The 20,865-nt window shown below is 41.2% G+C and overlaps 1 protein-coding gene across 1 annotated transcript in view; it reads left to right on the top strand.

Moving 5' to 3' along the window:
- LOC102508034 (protein WWC3-like) overlaps positions 1-16,601 on the top strand; it is a 50,796-nt gene extending 34,195 nt beyond the window's left edge. Inside the window, exons 9-16 of the mRNA XM_032474417.1 lie at positions 691-855; positions 1,260-1,411; positions 2,515-2,680; positions 7,177-7,338; positions 9,959-10,051; positions 12,149-12,376; positions 12,717-12,844; positions 13,665-16,601. Of these exons, the coding sequence (XP_032330308.1) occupies positions 691-855; positions 1,260-1,411; positions 2,515-2,680; positions 7,177-7,338; positions 9,959-10,051; positions 12,149-12,376; positions 12,717-12,844; positions 13,665-13,731 (1,161 nt within the window). The 3' untranslated portion in view covers positions 13,732-16,601. The remainder of the gene's footprint in view (positions 1-690; positions 856-1,259; positions 1,412-2,514; positions 2,681-7,176; positions 7,339-9,958; positions 10,052-12,148; positions 12,377-12,716; positions 12,845-13,664) is intronic.
- Positions 16,602-20,865: the final 4,264 nt, after the last annotated feature.

The raw sequence follows: 20,865 nt of genomic DNA, 5'->3' as shown, positions 1-20,865 counted from the left end.
CTACATTATCTCCATTTTCAGTCACGGAAACTAACAAGTAGGGCTGATAAATTTGGTGAGTAGAAATGCAAGGTGGTCAGTTAAATTTGAATTTCAAATAAACTGTGGCTGCCTTTTAGTATAACTATGTCACTTGTAATATTTGGGACATAATTATATTTTTAAAAAAATCTCTTGTTTACTTGAAGTTGAAATTTACCTGGGTACCCTCTACATTATCTGGCAATCTGAGAACTGGACAGTCCGTTTCCCTCCAGCCAGCCTCTGCGGGGCTGGGACTTGGAAGCCGGGGTGCTTTCTTTCCAAGGCTGGAATTTTCCCCTTGGTCCCGTTCCCTCAGCAGCAGGATTAGAGATCGTCGAGTCCCACCAGTCCACTCTCATTTCAAAAATCCCTGCCAGAATCATTGACTCTTTGAGTGGCAGGCCCCAGCCTGACCCCCACTCCAGGGTGTCCATTCTCTGCCCTGGTCCCCTGCAGGTACTTTCTGACTAGACTGACCAGCAAGCAAGGAGCTGCCCCCGTTAGGATCCTTTGCAATGACTTTGATTTTACTGTGGTAAATAAATAGCAGTGAATCATCTTATGTCCTTTTTGATGAAGGTTGAAGGGTTCCCTGGATGCCCGTTGGTTGTTAAGGTGAAGTCGTTCAGGACCTGTTCTGTTTTCTGTTTTTAAACCACCGTGCAGGGCATCTCTGAGATTAACCTGGCCGACTACGACGGTTCGGACGAGATGCAGCTGCACTGGTACTCCGTCCAGGTGTTCCCTGGCCCCGCGCTGCCCCGGCGGGAGGACAAGCGGCCAGGAGATGGTGCCTCCCGGGACCCCGTGCCCACTGCCTCGGGGAAGAAGGTACATGGCCCGGCTTTGAGACTGGCTCTTCCTGGGGACATTGTTTCTAGGAGACATCTGTGTAGACTTCATCTGAGAATACAGTGGCAATGAAGAAGCAGGTCTTCAGGGACTTAATGAAAATGAAACGTAGTGGTGTACATGATCATTTATGATCATGTTTTTAAACATGTAGTGTTCACGATCTTGAGTGACACTTTAGTAGCTTTAACATTTGAGTCCTCAGAGCTCCATGAAAGGGCCAAGTTGCTGTCTGGCTGTCACCAGTGGGGTGAGCTGAGGACGGCCTCCGGCCTGTCAGCAGGGATGCTCACTGTGGGCCATGCTCAGCGCCCACTCTCCACTGGGCCGCCAGAAGCTGTTGGTCCAGGCTGGTTCTCAGTGGTGTCCCTTCTCTCCTGCAGGATGCGGTGACAGTGTTGCTGGCTAGAACCACAGCCCAGCTGCAGGCAGTGGAGAGGGAGCTGGCCGAGGAGCGAGTCAAGCTGGAGTACACAGAGGAGGAGATCCTGGAGATGGAGCGGAAGGAGGAGCAGACCGAGGCTGTGTCTGAGCGGTGAGAGCTGGCCTGGGACGGGACTGGCCTGTGGTGTGTCACTGAGCCTCTGTAGAATGTGCTGGAGCCTTTGCCCAGAAGTTGGGATTCTCATGGGGAGTTGTATGCAGGTCTGGACTTGGGCAGTACTTTGACCCTAGCTCCACATGTAGGCTTTTCACCTTCCCTCCTGTTCCCGGATTTCTCTCAAAGAGGGGAATGCTGACTGACTCCGCTCTGCCCAGATTGAATACAGTAGCGCCCTTTAAGTTTTGGTTTTGGTTTTTAACTGCTTTATTTAATATCATCTCTCTACCGTACAACTCACCCATTTGAGTGGACAATTTGATGGTTTTTAGTGCAGGCACAGACTTGTAGCACTGTCCGCACACCCGATTTTAGGGCATTTTCATCATGCTGGAGAGAAACGCCACATGCGTTAGCGGTCAGCCCGTTCCCCCTCGCCCCGGCCATTGGCCACCGCTCAGCTTCCCGCTGTCTCCATAGATTGGCCTGTTCTGGGCGTTTCTTCCAAGTGGAATCACGTGAGGCCCCTTTACGTTTTCCGAAGCAGGCTGTGGGTGAACCTTCAGTGGGTGCAGACCCATCTGTGGTTGCAGGAAGAGCTCAGATGAGCAGGCACCTCAAGTGATTGCTCTCCATCGGGTCCTTTCTGGAGCCACTTCCATATTGCTTTTCGTACATGTTTTTTCATAAAGAGCAGCCTGTTTCCAAAGCTTGCTACTTCCTTCTAATAGGTTTCTCTGGATTTCTTTTCAAAGAAATTTATTTTCAGGAGGGAAAGTGCATGGTGGAGGGGAGGGTGTGTGTTCAGGGGTTCAGGGATGGGCAGGAAGGTGGAAGGGGTCGGGGCAGGGTTCTGGGATCCTGGCATCTTCAGCTGCTGAAATTGGGTGGGATAGACAGACAGACACCCTTAATGAAAGGCCTTATAGTACCATTTTCCCTAGAAAACATAAATGCCTTTCACTTTATGAGAAAAATCAACAGTCTACAGTCACTGAAAGCAAATATTGGGCATCTCTGCTGCCGTGTTCTGAATGCAGCAGTGACCTCAGTCCCTTGATGAACGTTTTGGGGCTTTTTGCTCTGTCCACCTTCAGGAGTTGGCAAGCCGACTCGGTGGATAGTGGCTGCAGCAGCTGTGCCCAGACCAGCCCCCCACACCCAGAGCCCTGCTCCGTTGGCATCGACTCCATCCACAGACAGACGTTTGCGGGCCAGGCGGATCCTTACAGCCCCGAGAAACTTCGGCCCCCAACTATTAAGGTAAGGAGAAAAGGTCAAGGGATTTGACGGAGCCCCTGAGGGTTTGCCTCCCATACTGGGCACTGCCCTGGCAGGAGGGGTGTGTGCCCCATGTGAGGGAATTGGTGGAGGAGGTGGGCAGAAAGAAACTGAAGCAGGTAGGCTCGTGCGCAGGCACAGGACGGCATGGCATCCGGCAGTATTTGACTGAGAGCCGAGGAAAAGCAGTGCGTGGTCTAAGATCAGTAAACAGCTTAAAGTGTGCCCAGCGGGTACCCTGGAAATGTCTGGCAACTGTAAATTAAAAGGAAAGGACAACTACAGCTAAAAAGGGTGGTTTCTTAGTCATTTACCTGCCTTCTGGTAATGACTGATTCCCATCTTCAGGGCCACACATCATGACTCAGGGTGTTTCCTGGGTCCCTAAGGGTTTGGACTTTGTAGTTTTGCTCCCTTGTGACATTAAGAACAGCGAAGCAGCATTTTGGCCCTTCTGTTCACCTGCTTTTAATGTGTTTGTCACTTTCATCTACAGTTAGGGAACCTTTCAGGTCTGTGGTGACAAATGTCTAAGGATCCCAGTGAAGCTGGGAGACACTGTATCAGTGCTCAATTGAAATTATTTTTCTCAGCTGTTTAGCTCATCAAACATCTTATCACTGTGGCCCCTGATCTCACTCCAAAACACAAATACTGGGAGAAGTGAAATCCACCCCCTTGGTAGCTCCCCATGCTACAGCATGCGTGGTGTCTCTGAAGGAGATATTCTGTGTTAGGCTGTCAGTCACTGCCATCATTCAGCTTTCTAAGACCTTTAAAGTCCTTGGCCTAAATAGGGGAGAGTGGCTAGGGGAGGCTAGTTTGGTGTGTCTTACTCCCTTGACTTTTAATCTTGAAACACTTCAAATCTACAGAAAAGTTGCTGGAATCATACAATGGATATTCACATACCTTTCACTTAGATCCCCCCGTTGTTGGTTCATCATCTATATCCTCTATTTCCATGTGCATGTGGTAGATGATAGGCATTGCAGATTCAACAGCAAGGAAATGAACAGTCTTGTCCTGGGAGCCACAGACAAGGTGACTCAGTAAAATACAACAGAGTTCAAGGTAGTCAAAGGTGTTGCTGGAGCATAATATGTTAGGGAAGCTGGTTTTGCTTTTTTAGAAAGATTTATCATTTTAGAAAGGGTTTACATTTAGAAGTATGAATTTGTATTTATAAAGATCTGTATAAAGGACTGTAAAGTAGTACAGCCACTAAGGAAAACAGAATGTAGATTTCTGAAAAGGTTAAAAGTAGAACTACCATATAAGCCAGCAATTCCACTGAAAGATTCTGCCTCAGACTCAAAAATCCGAGTTCGGAAGTTTTTTTGGTGTTTTGGGGTTTTTTTTGTGTGTGTATACCTAAAGGAGCTAGAAAAAGAAGAATCAAGAAAATCCAGAGTTAGAGGAAAGAAACAATAAAGATCAGGGCAGAAATAAATGAAAGAGACTTAAAAAAATAAAAAAGAAGGAAAATACCAATGAAATTAAGACTGGTTCTTTGAAAGGATTAAGACAAATTGGAAACCTTTTAGTCAGACTTATCAAGAAAATAAGAGACCCTAAATAAAATCAGAAATGAAAAAAGAAGTTACAAATGACACCACAGAAATATAAAGGATCATAAGAGATTACTATGAACAACTTTATGCTAGTAAAATGGATGGACAACTTATAAAAAATGGATAAATTCCTAGAAACATGCAGTCTACAAAGACTGATTCAGGAAGAAAGAGAAAATATGCACAGACCAATTAGCAGTAATGAAATTGAATCAGTAATTTAAAAACTCCCAATACACAAATCCAAGATGAGATAACTTCACAGGTTGATTCTGCAAAACATTTAAAGAAAAATTAACACCTATCCTTCTCAAACTATTCCAGAATATTACTGAGGAATGGACACATATGAATTCATTCCATGAGGCCAGCATCACCAAAAACTGAACAGAGACAAGGGGGAGGGTATAGAGCTCAACGGTCAGTGTGGGTGGTTAGCATGCATGAGGTCATGGGTTCAATCCCCAGCACCATCAGTTGGTCAGTCAGTCAGTCAATCAATCAGTCAACCAACCAACATACCAATCAATCAGTGAAGCTAATTACCCCCAAAAAATATTTTTTGAAAAAGAGACATCACACAAAAAAAGTATAGGCCAGTATATAGGTGGAAAACTGATTAACATAGGTGGAAAATCCTCAACAAAATATTAGCAAATGAAATCCAACAATATATTAAAAGGATCATACATCATGATCAACTGGGATGTATCCTAGGGATGCCAGAATTACTCAGTATCCACAAATCAATCCATATGATACAGCACTTTAACAAACTGAAGGATAAAATTATGATCATCACAGTAGATGAAAAAAAAGGTTTGACAAAATTCAACATCCATTTTATGATAAAAACTGTCAACAAAGTGGTATAAAGAGAACGTACCTTGACATAATAAAGGCCAAATATGATAAGCCCATAGCTCACGTCATACTCAGTGGTGTAAAGCTGAGAGCATTTCCTCAAAGAGCAGGAATAAGGCAAGGATGCTTGCTCTTACTAGTTTTATTCAACATAGCATGGACGTCCTAGCCATAGCAATCAGACAAGAAAAAGAAATAAAAGGAATCCAAATTGGAAAGGAAGAACTAAAATTGTCACTATACACAGATGACATAGTATTGTACAAAAAAAAATCCTTAAGACACTAGCAAAATACTGCTAGACCTCAACAGTGAATTTGGTAAAGTGGCAACATTTAAAATTAAAGGATATAAAATTAATAGATGTCTGTTGCAGTTCTATAAACTGAGTGAATTACCAGAAAGAGAAATTAAGAAAACAATTCAATTTACAGTTGCATAAGAAAGAATAAAATACCTAGGAATAAATGTAACCATGGAGGTAAAAGACCTGTACTCAGAAATCTGTAAGTCACTGATGAAAGAAACTGAAGACAACACAAACAAATGGAAGGATGTACCATGCTTATGGATTGGAAGAATTAATGTGAAAATGACAGATTCAGGGCAATCTGTATCTAAATACCAAAGGCATTTTTCACAGAACTAGAACAAATAATTCTAAAATTTCTATGGAAACAAAAGACCCCAAATGAGCAAAACAACCTTCAGTAAGAAGCACAAAGCTGGAGGTATCACACTCCCTGACTGATAACTACAAAGCTACAGTCATCAAAACAGTATGATAACTGTTTGGAATCTAAAAAAATAATGCAAATGAACTTACTTACAAGACAGAAACAGACATACAGAGATAGAAAACAAATTTAGGGTTACCATAGGGGAAGAGGTATAAATTAGAAGTTTGGAATTAGCAGACACAACCTACTGTATATAAAATAGATAAATAGCAAGGACCTACTGTAGAGCACAGGGAACTGTATTCAGGATCTTGTAAATAACCTATGATAGAAAAGAAAAAGAAAAAAGCCTTCTGTGGTGTTGGCTCAAAAAAAGACACATATATCAATGGAACAGAGTAGAAGACCTAGAATTAAATCAAAACTTACATGGTCAACTAATCTATGACAAAGGAGGCAAGAAAATACAATGGGGAAATGACAGCCTTTTCAATAAATGGTTTTGGGAAAACTGAACAGCTTCATACAGAAGAATCAAACTGGACTACTTTCCCATCCCATTTTAAAATGGATTTAAGACTTAAGTGTAAGACCTAAAACCATAAAACTCCTTGAAGAAAACATAGGTGTTATGCTATTTGACATCCTTCTTAGCAATATATGTTTATATTTTGTGCTTGGCTTTTTTCACTCAGCCGAATGTTTTCAGGGTACATCTGTATTGTATCTATCAGAACTCCACTCCTTCCTACAGCTGAGTAGTAGTCTGCTTTGTGAGTATGCCAAATTTTATATATTGATCTGTCCGTGGACATTTGGACTACTTCTGTCTTTTCGCTGTTTAAATAAGGATTCTTGAACATTTGTGTGAAAGTGTTTGTGTGAACACCTGTTTTCATTTATTTTAGGTGTACACCTAGAAGTGTAATTGCTGGGTCTGACTTCAGTTTTACCAGGATGTCCATGGTTGCTGTGTTGGCAAGAGTTGGAAGGGAGGAGGGAGGCATGGGATCTGGAAGAGACACAAGATGGTAGTGACCCAGGTGGAGGGTTGGTGACAGGAGGTCATTACAGGCTTAATCTGGAACATAGAGTTATCAGAATTTGATATTGGACTGGATAGAGGGTATATGAAAGAGATGGGTCCACAGTGACATGAACATTTCTCTGCTGGAGCATATGGAAAGTGGAGACCCTTGTCAAAGGAGAAGGTGTGTGGGGGTGTCAGAAGTTCTGTTTTGGATGTGTTCAGTGTGAAATGCCAGTTACAATTCCAAGTGCAGAAGGGAAAAATGGTTCACATGAAGTTGATTGCTTGCACTCTAGAAAAATTCATGGTAACAAATCAATTGCTATCTAGGTTGATAAGGAAACCAACACAGAAGATCTCTTCCTAGAAGTAGTGAGTATTCTGAAGGAGAGGCCTGGCCGCCGGACTTGTGTCTCGCCCTTCTTCCGGAGCAGCACAATCGTCCATTCCCAGACCTTCTCGCCTGGAGCACGAAGCCAGTACATTTGCAGAGTAGGTTCAATTCCTTTGCCACTTGCATAGTGGCTTTCTTTATTCCTCTTAGATTGTGTTTTATTTTTCACTTCTTTATGCCAAAAGGCATATCTGTTCTCACAAATAATACTAATCAGCGAGCACCCTGCATGTGTGGGCATGAAATTGGTGTTGGTTTCCTCACCCTGCCACCCTGTGCAAATCTAAGTCTGGATTTCTTCAGGATCCTGGTGTGTCTCCCCAGATTTGTAGTGCTGGGTGTGCACAAGCTCCCGGTCAGGAAGCAGGGCGAATCATTGCTCCATCAGTCTGAGGAGTAACAGATGGAAACAGGGACTGTCCTGCCTAGGGTTGAGATCAGGAAGTCAGGTCACTGAGTGGTTAGGAGCTCTGAAGTAGAGCTATGTCTGGGGTTCCAGGAAGGTTGCAGTCCTGAAGACTCAGGGTGCTAAGGCAGGGGGTGTGACCCCCCACTTGTAAATTTGCACCCTGTGGGCGGTAGTGGGAGACGCTGGATGGTTCTCAACCTTGTCTTCACCTTGCAAACCAGTCATGTTAGGGGGTTTCACAAAATGCTTGTGCCTGGGTTCCACACCCAGGAGTCCTCAGGAGCACGGGTGGGGAGGGGCCAGTAGCCGAGGTTTGGGAAGCTCCATGTGGTTCTGATATGCACACAGGGTTGAGGATGCTGGGATATGTAGCCAGGGAGACCCCACACACTGTGGCACATAAAGCAGGACAGCATGTTGGAGGTTGGCTGACCATGGCTGTGGGACAGTGACTGCATGGACTAGGTGAGGAAAGCATCATAGAGGATGAGTGGTCACGAGGCAGCGGCCTGGAGAGGGCGCTGGGGTTGAGGAGGGCTGTGACCTTCCCCACCTGTGAGCCGGGCCTGTTGGAGAAGCACCTTCCCTTCAAAGGGCTGCCGGGGAGCTACTCCTTTAGGGCAAAGCCAGAGTCAGATTGTAGGAGAGAAGCAGACCCTCAGACCTGCCCAGGAGACTGGGAGTGCGGTTAAGGGCTCCCCAGGTCCACCCTTAGCCTCTGAAATTTGCTAGGACTCCATGAATTCCGAGAAATTCCGACTCCATGATCCCACCATCCTGCATTGCAGGGTGTGGACCAGAACCAAGGAGGGAGAGGTGCAGAGGGGTGTGCTTTGGAGAGTCCAGGCACCAGCTTCCAGCTGTTCTCACCCAAGGGGAGTCATGCTGGAGCACTAGCTTCTCTGAGTAGTGACCAGTGACAACATGCACAGGATCCTGCCAGGCAGGGTATTGCATCAAGCTTTGTGGGGGTTGATTAGGTAAGCACAGCTGGTTGCCTGCATGGCTGACTCTAGTCTGCAGCACCTCCAGGCATCAAGCTGGTGGCCCTGGGCCCCCACAGTAATCACATTGTTAACCAGGACTGTATGTCTTGGACCAAGGTCCCATGTCAACAAAGATACTTAGGACATTCTCGGGACTTAGAGGCAACTGCCAAGAGCTGAGCAAGGAGCCACCCTTTCTTTGGGAGGGTGATCCTCTCCTCACAGGAGGGAACAGCAGGAGATAGGTTCCAGTGGCCACATTTTCATGTTGTGAGACCCTTCTCTTTATGCAGTGGGATGTCCAGGCTGATGCCCCGGGCATCCAGGGTCAGGCTCGAGCACTTGTGCCCCTTCAGGTTGCAGCCTTGCTAGGCCCAAAGCTTAATTGAGTAGCCAGAAGTGCAGGATAGAAGGCTTTCCTTGCAACCCTTCCTTATCCTTGACTCCTGTCCGAACCCTGCAGAGCAGACTCTAGCTGGCTTTTTGAGAAGGATGCAGAATGAAGGAGGAGGCCCTTTACATGCCCAGAGACAGTCCTGGCATGAAGGCCTGCACTAACTGTGATGCTTTTAGAGGTCTCTGTTTTTATACATGTTTCTGATGATTGGGAGGCATGTTAACGCAATGCCTCAGCGTCTCCAGAAATCTGAGTTACACTGGCATGGAAAATAAGAACATGAAGGCAAGGAGTTTACTTTCTCACAGATACACATTGACCTTGAAGTGAGAACCTCCTACCAAATGAAATGCATGATTTAATCAGCTCCCTTGAAATTGGCATTGTTTATTTTTCTTTTGAAAAGCAAGCCTTTTCCTTTGACCAGCAGAGCAGGCATTAGTTAGTGGTGTGGGCTTGTCCTGGTACCAGGAATCAGGCTCTTTTTTGGGACACTATTTCTTCCTAGCTCTTGGCAAATTAGAAACACAGCAGTTGAGACTGATCAAGAATGATTGGTACAAAGTGACAAGTGCTGAGAGCAGTATGGGCTCTTATGAGTATCACACCATATCAAGTGGAGTTGGCATTGACAGGACGAAAATTGTGTTGGCTTGATTAGGCTGGAAACTTCAGTTAGTTCCAGTGATGGATGTGAAGGAGGGCTGGTGTTTTTCATTTTGCTTTTTTTGTGGTATTTTGTGTTTCAGTTCAATGCTTCAATAGCTTAACTAAAACCGAAAGACCGGGCAAAAGCTCCAGAAGACACATACACTTCAGTATCTGTGTGGAAAAAAAAAAAAAAAGAATTCAAAGCATAATACATACAGAGAATGAGTGTTGAATTTCTGACAAAGTGTGTCTGAAACTTGTTCTTTTTGGTGCAGCTTTATCGTAGTGACAGTGACAGTTCAGCGCTATTTCGGAAGTGCCCATTTGTCCGAAACATTTTGGAAAGACGAACTCTTTGCTATGAACAGGTGTGTGCTCCATAGACTAAAATTGAAGTCTTTGTTTTTGCTAATTTTGAAGGTAATATTAATTAAAAATAATATTTTAAATAATATTTTTATTTTTAATTCACAAATGTAATTTCATCAGTCAACTCATAATCTTGTTTTATGTGTGTTTCTGTTTACAGACACTTTATTTAATATATATTGTTGATTCATTCACATTGAACTCATGGGCATCAGGACTACAGTTCCTGAATAAAGCTCATATAAGAGATATTTTCTCCAGAATATATACAGCCTTCTTCCCCTTAGAATCACCAGATGGACCATCAGCAAAAAAATGCCTTTGTAGTCATTTTGAATAGTGAAGTTACCAGAAAAAGGGTGAAAATATGGCACAATACACTGTGAAAAGAACACCTATTTACAATTTGAGAGCTGAAATAGAAAGATTGCCTTCTTGACCTCAGCTGGAAACAAATTCATCAGGAGATGCAAACTTCTTGCCTCTCTGCACTGCATATCTATGGAATGACCATGAAAATCCCCCACATATTGATTTTGAGGTTAAAAAGAATTTTAGCAAGTTGGCTAATTTTCAAGTATAAAATATCTGATAATAATAATGAAATGTATTTCTTATAATAATGCCATCTTTATATTCTTAAATGCAGTACTAGGAAACAAACATTTCTATGTAATAAGAATTCCTTTTCACAGGAGCATGTACATAGTTTTAAAATCTGGAGGTTTTAAACATCTGAGGTTGTTCTTCATGGTTTTATTTTCTTTAACCACCAAGTGATTTTCCACACCATACCTGTTTGCAAAGCATTGCTGCTTCAGTTTGTAAGCTAGTAGTTATCTGGTTTTAACATACAAGTATGCTTTTAATGAAAAATAAAAAGTCCCATATTACTATGGGGGTAGTTGTGTTTAAGAGTAGCTGATGACTGATAATTATAATACATAATTCAGTCACAAGTGTTTCTCAACAGCAACACTAAGTAACATTTGAGGACAGATCATTCTTTGTTGTAGGGGCTTCCCATTGTATCAGAACTTGTAGCAGCATTCCTTGTCTCTTCTGCTTCTTGGCAATAGTAATCCTTTCCTAATAGTGACAATCAGAAGTGTTGGTAGATTTTGCAAGATATCTCACAGCTGCCCCCCATAAGAGGGCTACTGAACTATGAATTTTTTGTTCTTCAAAATGTATGTATGTTTATTAAGTCAGTGCATATATTTCATTTAAATTGTGTTATAATACATACACATAAAATAGTATTGTTGTTTAAAAGTGTTACAAAGTATATGCTTAAAGAATGTTACACATACATTTTACTGTCCAGTAAACAGTTCGTTATGCTCATGGGTTTATGATTTTGTTGTAATAACTATCATCCTTGGGAATTTTTCCAGTTGGATGGAAAGCTCTGGTCTAAAACCACACATACAGAATCTTTTTTGATGTTATGACTTAATGAGCACAGCATATTTGTTTAACTGAGACTTGTAGCATGGAAGAGTTTTGATTCGTTATATATTGCACACATATCTGTATGTTAAATTTTTGAAGAAAAAAAAGGTACTCATTGGTTTTTTAATATACTTTCCTTCTTGTACAGTGAATCATCACAATGTTTCCACATTAGCAATTTTTTCCAGCTCTTTGAAATGGTAAAATTTTATGCTAGCCTTGCAAGTTATTTAATTAACTTACTTGTTACACTTACAGTTCTTTTTTTCCCAATTGTAAACGTTAATCAGACCACCTTTGCATTGACATTTTAGAACCAAAGACAATGTACATTGTAGGTATTTAAAGCTTGGTCAAATAACAGTTCAGGAAGAGTGTACCCATTTTTAATTCTTCCAGTGCGGTATAAAAGTCTGTGGCTTTGCACTTGCAAAAAGCCATAAGGTCTTCATTAAAGCAAACAGCCTGCTGTCACTGAGTTGCTAGACTGGAGGTTTAGCATCATCTCACCCAGATTGATGTTGTATTAGTATTGGGCCATACTGTGAGACATCTCCCTCCAGTAATTGCTTCCCCTGTGTGCTAGAAGGGCTTAGGCTGTCATTGTCTCCGCACCTGCCCATTCATAGCTGTTTCCACAGCCCTGCAGGTCCTTGGTGGTTGAGCTAGTGGCCCGCACGTCCCGGGACCTGGAACTGGACCTCCAGGCGTCGCGGACGCGGCAGCGGCAGCTGAACAAGGAGCTGGGCGCCCTGCGCGAGCTGTGCCAGCGCCTGGAGGACGCCCAGCTGCAAGGCCACACCGACCTCCCGGCCTGGGTGCTGCGGGACGAGCGCTTCCGGAGCCTGCTGCGGGAGGCCGAGAGGCAGGTAAGGAGCCCCGCCCGGCCACCTCGCCGCGCCTGGGCATCTGGGCCAGCTCTGCTTGACCCATCAAGCCTCCCCATGGGGAGCTGGGTTCCCCTTCCTCCGGCCGGCGGCTTTTGTCCTCCGTGGTTCCAACATAGCTGTGTGAGGGGCCTGGAGGGAGGGTCCCTGGGTCCCCCGTCTGCGAGCCGTGAGCCCAGAGGAGCTCCCAGGAGGATTCCCTGGTGGTAGCTTGCTGATTGGGCCGGCTTTTCTCCCCTTGGGGTCCCCAGAGCTGGAAGGGGCTGCACTCGCTTTTCCTGAAAACTACAAGTCAAACCAGCTTGTCCATCCTCTGTTCCAGACAAGACAGACCAAACGTGACTTCCATCAAGAGCAGGCAGCCGAGAAGATGCTGAAGAAGGCCTCCAAAGGGGTGTGCCAGCTGCGCGGGCAGAACCTCAAGGAGCCCATCCAAGTGCAGACGTTCAGGTGGGCAGAAGCCCGGGCCTCACTGTCCCTCTGGCTCTTTACCCTCAAACCCTTGTCCTTATAAAAGTAAAGGCAGGACTGAAAACGACCCCCAGGAGAACAAAGCAGGACTCCCCGCAGCTGTTAGCCTTGGCAGGATTTATCCAGCTCTTCTTCTTCTTCTTTTTTTTTTTTTTGTGTAGCTCTTTCATGCCAGTTATTTTAAATTTTGCATTTAGCTTATTAAGTGTTACCATATAATGTTACACTACCTATTTTTTCATTACTAATTTCATATAGTGAACATAATTTACTTACCTGCTCTTATAACAGTTTTTTTTTTGGTTTGCCATAATTTACATGTGTTGATGTATGTTTATCTTTGCTTTTAAAATTAACTTTAGATTAAAACATCCTAGACTGTAGGAAAGTGTCATTATCAATATAGTTGCCTGACTGTTTTAGCTTTGAATTTCTCAGTACCTTTAATTTTTGTCTATCATAAAGTAATATAAGATGCTTATAACTAGTTTCTAAAGTTCTGATTTTAGAATTCATATAATCATATACTTTTAAAATTTATTCATTGGTTAGTAGACAAACATTTACAGATCACTTCCTAAACATATACACTGTTCTAGGCACTGGAGATAAATCCCTGTCCTCATATGGGTAATACATACGTAGTATTAAAATTTTGAAAATTTGTATACAAACAGATATGGAAATTCAAATTCTAGTTACTCTGTGAAAAAGAAAAGCCATCATTGATATGGGAGCTTCCTGCCAAGTCTCAATGTCTCCAGATCATTTTCTAACCTGTAATTCTTTTGAAACCCAGGGAGAAGATAGCATTTTTCACAAGACCAAGGATTAACATACCTCCTCTGCCAGTTGATGATGTTTGATGATGCATTGATTCTGCCTGTTTTATTTCCATGAAATTCTTAGAGTAGCTAAGTTTGTCTTTAAAATATGTGTGCAAAGTTATTAATATACACATTTTGATTTTTAAAGTCTATAAATATGCATTTTATGATAGTCATGTCAACAGGGCTTGGTTTTTCCTTGTAAAATTAACATCTCAAGACAGGTTTGTTTGTTTTTATAAAAGAGCAACTGTTGTGCCTTGATTGTACAATTTCTGCAGTGTTATATTTGACTTGAATCCTGGAAGAATGAAACTAAGTGAATTCAGGCAAATTCACTGTATTGTAATTTATTTATAGTACTTTTATTCCTCATTGAAGGAAAATACCGACTTTGGGATATATTTTAAGACTGAAATTTTGTTCTTCAGTATTTGTCATGCAGTAGAATGGAACTTTGGGGCCGGTTTTGTTTCTCACACCTGAAATGCAAACGCTCTGTGCTAAACTCGTCACTCATGTCTGTTTCCCGTGTGTGCATTTATCACGTTCATTGTAAGTTTCACACCTTCTGTGTTCTGTTAAGATGCCACGCGCAGGGGTTCGGTCCCCAGTCAGTGCCGTGTGCGCCTGGCAGACCTCGCTCTCCCACGATGGCCCCTCGTTTCCGTCTTGCCTTCCGTGCGCCTTTCCGTGCGCACCGCGAGTCTGAAGCCGGTTCCCGAGCCCCCGTGGCCTGTCCACGGTGACCGGCCACATAGCCGTCCTCACCCGGCCTCGGGCAGCCCCGCCTTTTGAGTCCGCTTCATCTGATCCTGACCAACCAGGAAGGTGGTGGTGGAGCCCCGCTCTGCCGCTCTGTCCTGATGGAACCTGAGAGGAGACGTAGGAACACGCGATCTCAGTGGGGCAGTGGCCCCGCTGATGGAGACAGTCACCACGTAGACCTGACCGCCTCTGAAGGCGCTCTTTTGAAGAAGCAGGCGTCTGTGGGTAACGCAAGTTACCCAGCGAGTCACTCCCAGGAGAGTGTGTGCTTTAAATCAGAGCTCCCGCACCCCCCACTGGGGTCTACCCAGTATTTCTTCAGAAATCTTAGAACTAACTCATGACAAAAGACATTTCTATTTAATAATACCGCATAAATATTCTTTTAAAATGCCAGATGATATAACATTTTGCCTAATGTATACTAATTATATATAAAATGCAGTCTCCTCCATGAAGCTTTGGATGAGTAAACTAGCTAAGTCACACAAATGTAAAAGAAAATCCAGCTCTTCCTGTGTCTTTCTTCTCTCTCTTTTCCCTTGAAAATTTCTTAATCATAGGTTCTTTTTTGATTAGCCTGTAATGTCTTCCCTAGTGTAACCTGTCTTTCTTTGAAATTGAATTAAAGTTGTAATTTTTAAAATCTCATTTCATTGATGTTAAACATAATATGGGCATTAGAGTTTGTCAGTAGTACTGACTGAAAGCTTTATGCTGCTTACAGATGTCATCTGTTGCTATCTATTTGTACTTCAAATCTTTATTTTTTAAGTTTTTTTTTGTTTGGTTTTTTTTTTTTTTTTTTTTTTTTTTTTTTTTGGTCAGTTTCTTAGTATACATACTCACAGTGGAAGTAAAGACTTACAAAGCATTACTTACTAGAAATTAGCAGCCAAGCAAACAGCTTGGCTAAGCCAATGAAGACAGTTATGCCCTCTCTATCTTTCCTGAACTATTGAAACTTTAAAATCCAACAGAGAACTGCTTGCTACTGGAATGTAGAGCATGCAGATATTTATTTATTTATGTCTCAGGGCCAATATAGAAATGCTCCAAAGAAATATTTTTCAATAAACTTCATTGTTTGACATACACCTTTATAAACCATATCCTCAACTCAGACAGGTTTCCATTTGGAAGTGTTTCTTTCCTAGAGAGTTGGGGGATTTTTGTTGTTTTAAATCCCACCTTTACCAATTAAAAAAAAAAAGTGCCTACTTCTGTGGCAGTGTACTGGCCTCCTGTGTTTCCCAACTTTCTGTTTTACTTTTCCCTGCTTTGCCTTGCATATGGTTGCTTTTATAGCTGCACAGAATTGTAGTAAGGAAGTAAAATCAAGACAACTGAAGATAAATTCTGTGCTGCCCACCAAGGACCCCTTCTTGAGTGTTCATTATTCATGGTGGAAAAAACAAATGATCAGTATTAGAGGCTGTGGTTGAGCAGATGAAGGGCTTGCTTTGCAGCTTCTGACTAGCTAACACTGCTAAGAGTGTGTTTTATATGATCAGAAAAATTCTGTTGCTTTATGGTTGTTTTTTGTGTACCCTTAAGCTTTATGTCCTTATCATTAAGTGACATGAAATGCTATATTCCCTCAGTTAAGATTTAGAACTCATTTCAGGGAGGCTGTAGCTCAAGTGGTAAAGCAAAGGCTTAGCCTGTATGAGGTCCTGCGTTCAGCCCCCAGTATCTGCGCTAAAAATAAATAAACCTAATTAACCTGCCCTTCCGCGCCCCCCCCCAAAGATTTAGAACTCATTTATATATTTTTCATGTATTCGTTACTTTATTAATAAAACAGGCATTTACTGAGCACCTCAACTGGCACTATTCTAGACACTAGAATAAATTGCTGACGTCATAGAAACATCGTAAGTTGTATGACATAACTTGTTTATATGTTTGCTTTCTGATTAAGAAAGCTGCCATATTTTATTGGCAGCGATAGTCAGGGTGGTCAGAGCTGGGATTGCTAATGTTGATACCCATTTTCAGTGAACTATCAAAATTCTGTCACTAACCCTTTTAAAAAATAGAACTGTAGGTGAAAGGATTTGTTTTTTACTTCCTATGATCACAGAATTGTCAAATTTTGGTTGATAACTGCTTAAATAAATATTCTTTTGTTGTGCAAATAAGTATAATTAGTATTTCTTAGTTTTTGTCTGTGTTTTCTCTAATTCAGTTGTTTGCAAGCATTTCTTAAACTAGTGATCTAATGAACCAAGTGGGATTTTTTTTTTTAATTTAAAGTTAGGGAGACTTAAAATGTATAAAAATAGTCAAATAAATCCCCATGGTCTTCTGAACCAACTTCAACATGGATCAGTCATGGTCAGTTTTGTCCTACCCACTTCCATTCACTTCTTTCTTTCATTTTTGAAGAAAATCTCCCACACAGACTCACTTTGTATAAATATTTTAGCCTCCATCCAGTCATCATCTAGGGCTTTGCAAAAGCCCCCTTATTAACATAAACTCATAGTTGAAACAAGCTTGTTTTATGAGTAAAAAATGACACTGATTTCACCTTCATGATTTCTTTGGGGCAATTTCAGAAGCTAGCAACAAAAGCTAGATATTAGAATAAAAGATGCATCTATTGTTCTCATTGCTTAGGAAATTACAAGGGTTTTAGGAGTTTTATATACAGAAGAACTTTGGATGAAGATCAAAATACCTACTTACGAATCAAAATGTAAAGTCTTTGGCCATTTTGCTTCGTAAATCTTTCATCCCTGTGAGATTTCCTTTGTCCCTCTTTTCCATCACATGCATGGAAGAAAGGAAATTCCCTAGCATGTGCAGTGAAAAGTATAGGCAAATGAAGGGACTAAGGAAGTTGAGTGCTTTGACTTTGATGTTTATTCATTGTATTGTGGGGCTGATTGTGATCCCTAAAAGATAGTCAAAAGGCAAGGGGAACCAAGGAGCATCCCCATTGAAACTTTGAAAATGAAACACAAGTTTACAACTAAATTCATTTAGGAAACCACTGTCCTAGGGATTCCTTTATTTTATTTTGGTATAATACACATAGCATCAATTTTTTTGTCTTAACATTTTGTAGGTGTACAGTTCAGTGATACTAAATGCAGTCTGTGTAATCATCACCACAATCCATCTTTATAACTCTACTCATTTGATGAAACTGAAACTCTATACCCTTTAGAAGTTAACTTGGCATTCCCTATTCCTTCTTCTTCCTGCCCCTGGCAGCCACCATTCTACTTTCTGTCTGAATGATTTTGACTCAGTACTGTGTATAAGTGGGATCATACAATATTTGTCTTTTAGTTACAGCTTAATTTCATTTACCATAATCCTCAAGTTCAACCATTTTTTAGCATGTGTCAGAAATTCCTTCCTTTATCCTGCCTCTTTTGATGGAGAGTTTAATCCACTTACAAATTAATGTAATTACCAGTAAGGATGGACTTACTTCTCTCATTTTGTGATTTGTTTTCTGTAAGCACTTTATACTTATTCTTGTCCCTAACTTCCTGTACTATGGTCTTCTTTTGTGCTTTCTTGATTTTTTTTTATAATGAAACTTGTATTTTTAATATTTTATTAAAAAAATGATCAGATGTTCTCATGAGAAGAAACACAGGAAAGGCTTAGGAAAAACAAAGGATACTAATAAGTTCCAAAGATGAGGAACACCATGCTATGCAGTGCCATATGAGGAGGATGCCAGGATGATCAGAAGACATGAACAGAGCAAAGATTTAGGAATGGCCTTTATTGGGGTTTCCAAGGGCAGGACAGGATAACAGGTTAGGATTGGCTAATTCGAACAATTTTGGTGAACTTTAACCTATAGGGTGGTTCCTAATTGCCTCGCATCTGGCCCTGGATGTTTAAGGCAGAGAAATACTGCCTTTTGGGATATAGGAACAAGAGATAGGAGGTATGTTTCTGGATTGGTTAGTTTGCATATCAAAGGCATGGTCTCTGCTGAGTCTTGCTGTCTTGAAGAATTGGCTAGCATGAAAGAGGCAGTCTCTTTCCAGCCAGAAGTTTTTTTTTTCTTTTTTTTGGATGTGAAAATTAGAATATACAGAAATTTTAAAAAATACTTACAATATGAAAGTTTTAAAACTTCTTTCAAATTTCTTTTTGTGTTTATTCTGAAACTGTTTTCTTTGTGGTTAGTATGGGGCTTACATTTAACATCCTAAAGCTGTAACACTCTAGTTTCAGTTTACACTAACTTAAGTTCAATCATCTATAAAAACTCTGCTCCTTTTCAGCTCCATTCCAACTCTTCCAGTTGCTGATGTTGCAAAGTTACATATTTATTCATGTTTCCAAAAACATAAACAATAGTTTTAAAAGTGTCTGTATCTTAAATTGTATAGAAAATGAAATGTGGAGTTGTAAACTAAAATTACAATAATACAGTAAAAATTGTAATAATAGTAATTGCAGTAGTAATAGCTTTCATATAAGCTCCTTGACATCAGTTTTGGTGGTGATTTTCTGGATTTGACAACAAAAGCAGAAATAAAGAATTTGAATTGCATCAAAATTAAGAGTTTATGCACAGCAAAGGAACAATCAACAAAATAAAAAGGCAGCCTATCATGGGAAAAAATATTTGTAAATCATATATGTGATAAGAGGTTAATATCCACAATATATAAGTAACTCAAATAATAGAAAACAAACAAAATATACTACCCAAACTTCAATTGAAAAATGGACAGAGGATCTAAGTAGACATTTTCCCAAAGAAGATATGCAGGTGGTCAACAGGTGCATGAAAAGATGCTCAACATTACTCATCATCAGGGAAATGCAAATTAAAAAGCACAGTAAGACATTACTTCACACCTGTTAACATGATGTCAGCCTGAAGTGGGAGGGTGAACGGAGGCTGAACTGGGATTTGAGGAGGTGAGCTGCCCAATGGAAAAAATGCATGAGGAGCTGCCATACCACAAAACAGACTTGACCTGGAGTAAACATGGACTTTACTGCACTTTATTCTATTTGCACAAAGGTGGTACACACCTGGTACGGTGCAGCTGTCCTACTTTTATCTATTTTCTGCCAGCACACGTGCAGTGTCAATTTCTTTGTTCATGAGGCTTACAGAATATCTCTAGTGCATGCGTACTTCTATTTTCTTTGTTCTAAAACTTATATAACTGATGCATGCGTACAATCATTATTTACTGCATACTACAAACATGCTGTGATCATGGCTTTGTGTCCCACGGCCTTAAGTAAAGGTCACTGACAGATGAGTATTACAAAAAAACAAGAAATAAGTGTTGGCAAGTTTGTGGGGAAAAGGGAAGAATTGTTCATTATTGGTGTTATGATAAGTTCTTGTATCTACTGTGGAAAGGAACCTCTTCCTTATTATGGGGGTTCTTGAAGAAATTAAAAATAGAACTATCATATAATCCACCAATTCCACTTTTGGATATTTATCTGAAGAAAATGAAATCACTCTCAGAAAAAATTTTCTGTAGCACCATATTCATTGCAGCAAGTTTCAACAGACTGTGTAGTCTAAGACATTACATTACATTACAGTACAAACATTACATTTTGACAGTACATTGTTGTCAAGCAGAGAGATAGATTCCTGATCTTTCCTATCCTGCCTTCTTCCCAGAATCTTCTCTCCTAAGGAACTCCTTTAACAGAAGAACTGTGAACTTACACCCAGCAAATTGTTAACAGAATCAGATCTGTGGGTCCTACAGTGATACTGGTAAAGTCAATGAGAGTGCTGAGAAATGTAGATTGTACTCTGGGACAAATACAGGATTGCAATGGCCAAATCACTAGAGACATTCTGTCATTCACCTGGGGGTGTAACATAAAAGAACAAATCTGACTCCACATTAGATCTGTTTCTTTGGCTTTAACTCTGTGCCCTGTTTTCTAGGCTTAGTCTTGCTAGTTCTGCACCTTTTATAAAGGAATGTTGCCTTTATCCTGAAATATACAGGAGCACCTTATTCTCAAGGCTCTGACCTTTAAGGATATTAATACTTTTGCACTTATATGAAGACAATAATTTGCAGAATAGAAAATTACATTTTGTTAGAGGTTTTACAGGGGCACCATGACCTGATCCACATGGACAGCTACAAGAACAAAGAATTCCTACACCAAGAAGTATGCACCAACCAACCATACACCCTCTCCTGTAGTATAAAGGGAGCCTGAATTCTGACTTTAGTAGGATGGTTCTCCAAGACATTAGTCTGCCATTTTCTTGGTCTTCCAGCCTTCCAAATAAAGTCAGTATTCACTGCCCCAACACCTCATCTGCTGATTTATTGACCTATTGTAATTTGATAAAGATTCCACTGAATCTGCACAATGCCATGGCTAGTATGGTCATTTTGACAATATTGATTCTTCCAATCCAAG

This window comes from Camelus ferus, chromosome X (assembly GCF_009834535.1).
Source record: "Camelus ferus isolate YT-003-E chromosome X, BCGSAC_Cfer_1.0, whole genome shotgun sequence".
Lineage (NCBI taxonomy): Eukaryota > Metazoa > Chordata > Mammalia > Artiodactyla > Camelidae > Camelus > Camelus ferus.
Note: the sequence above shows the minus strand (reverse complement) of the source record. Positions and strands in the feature narration are given on the sequence as shown.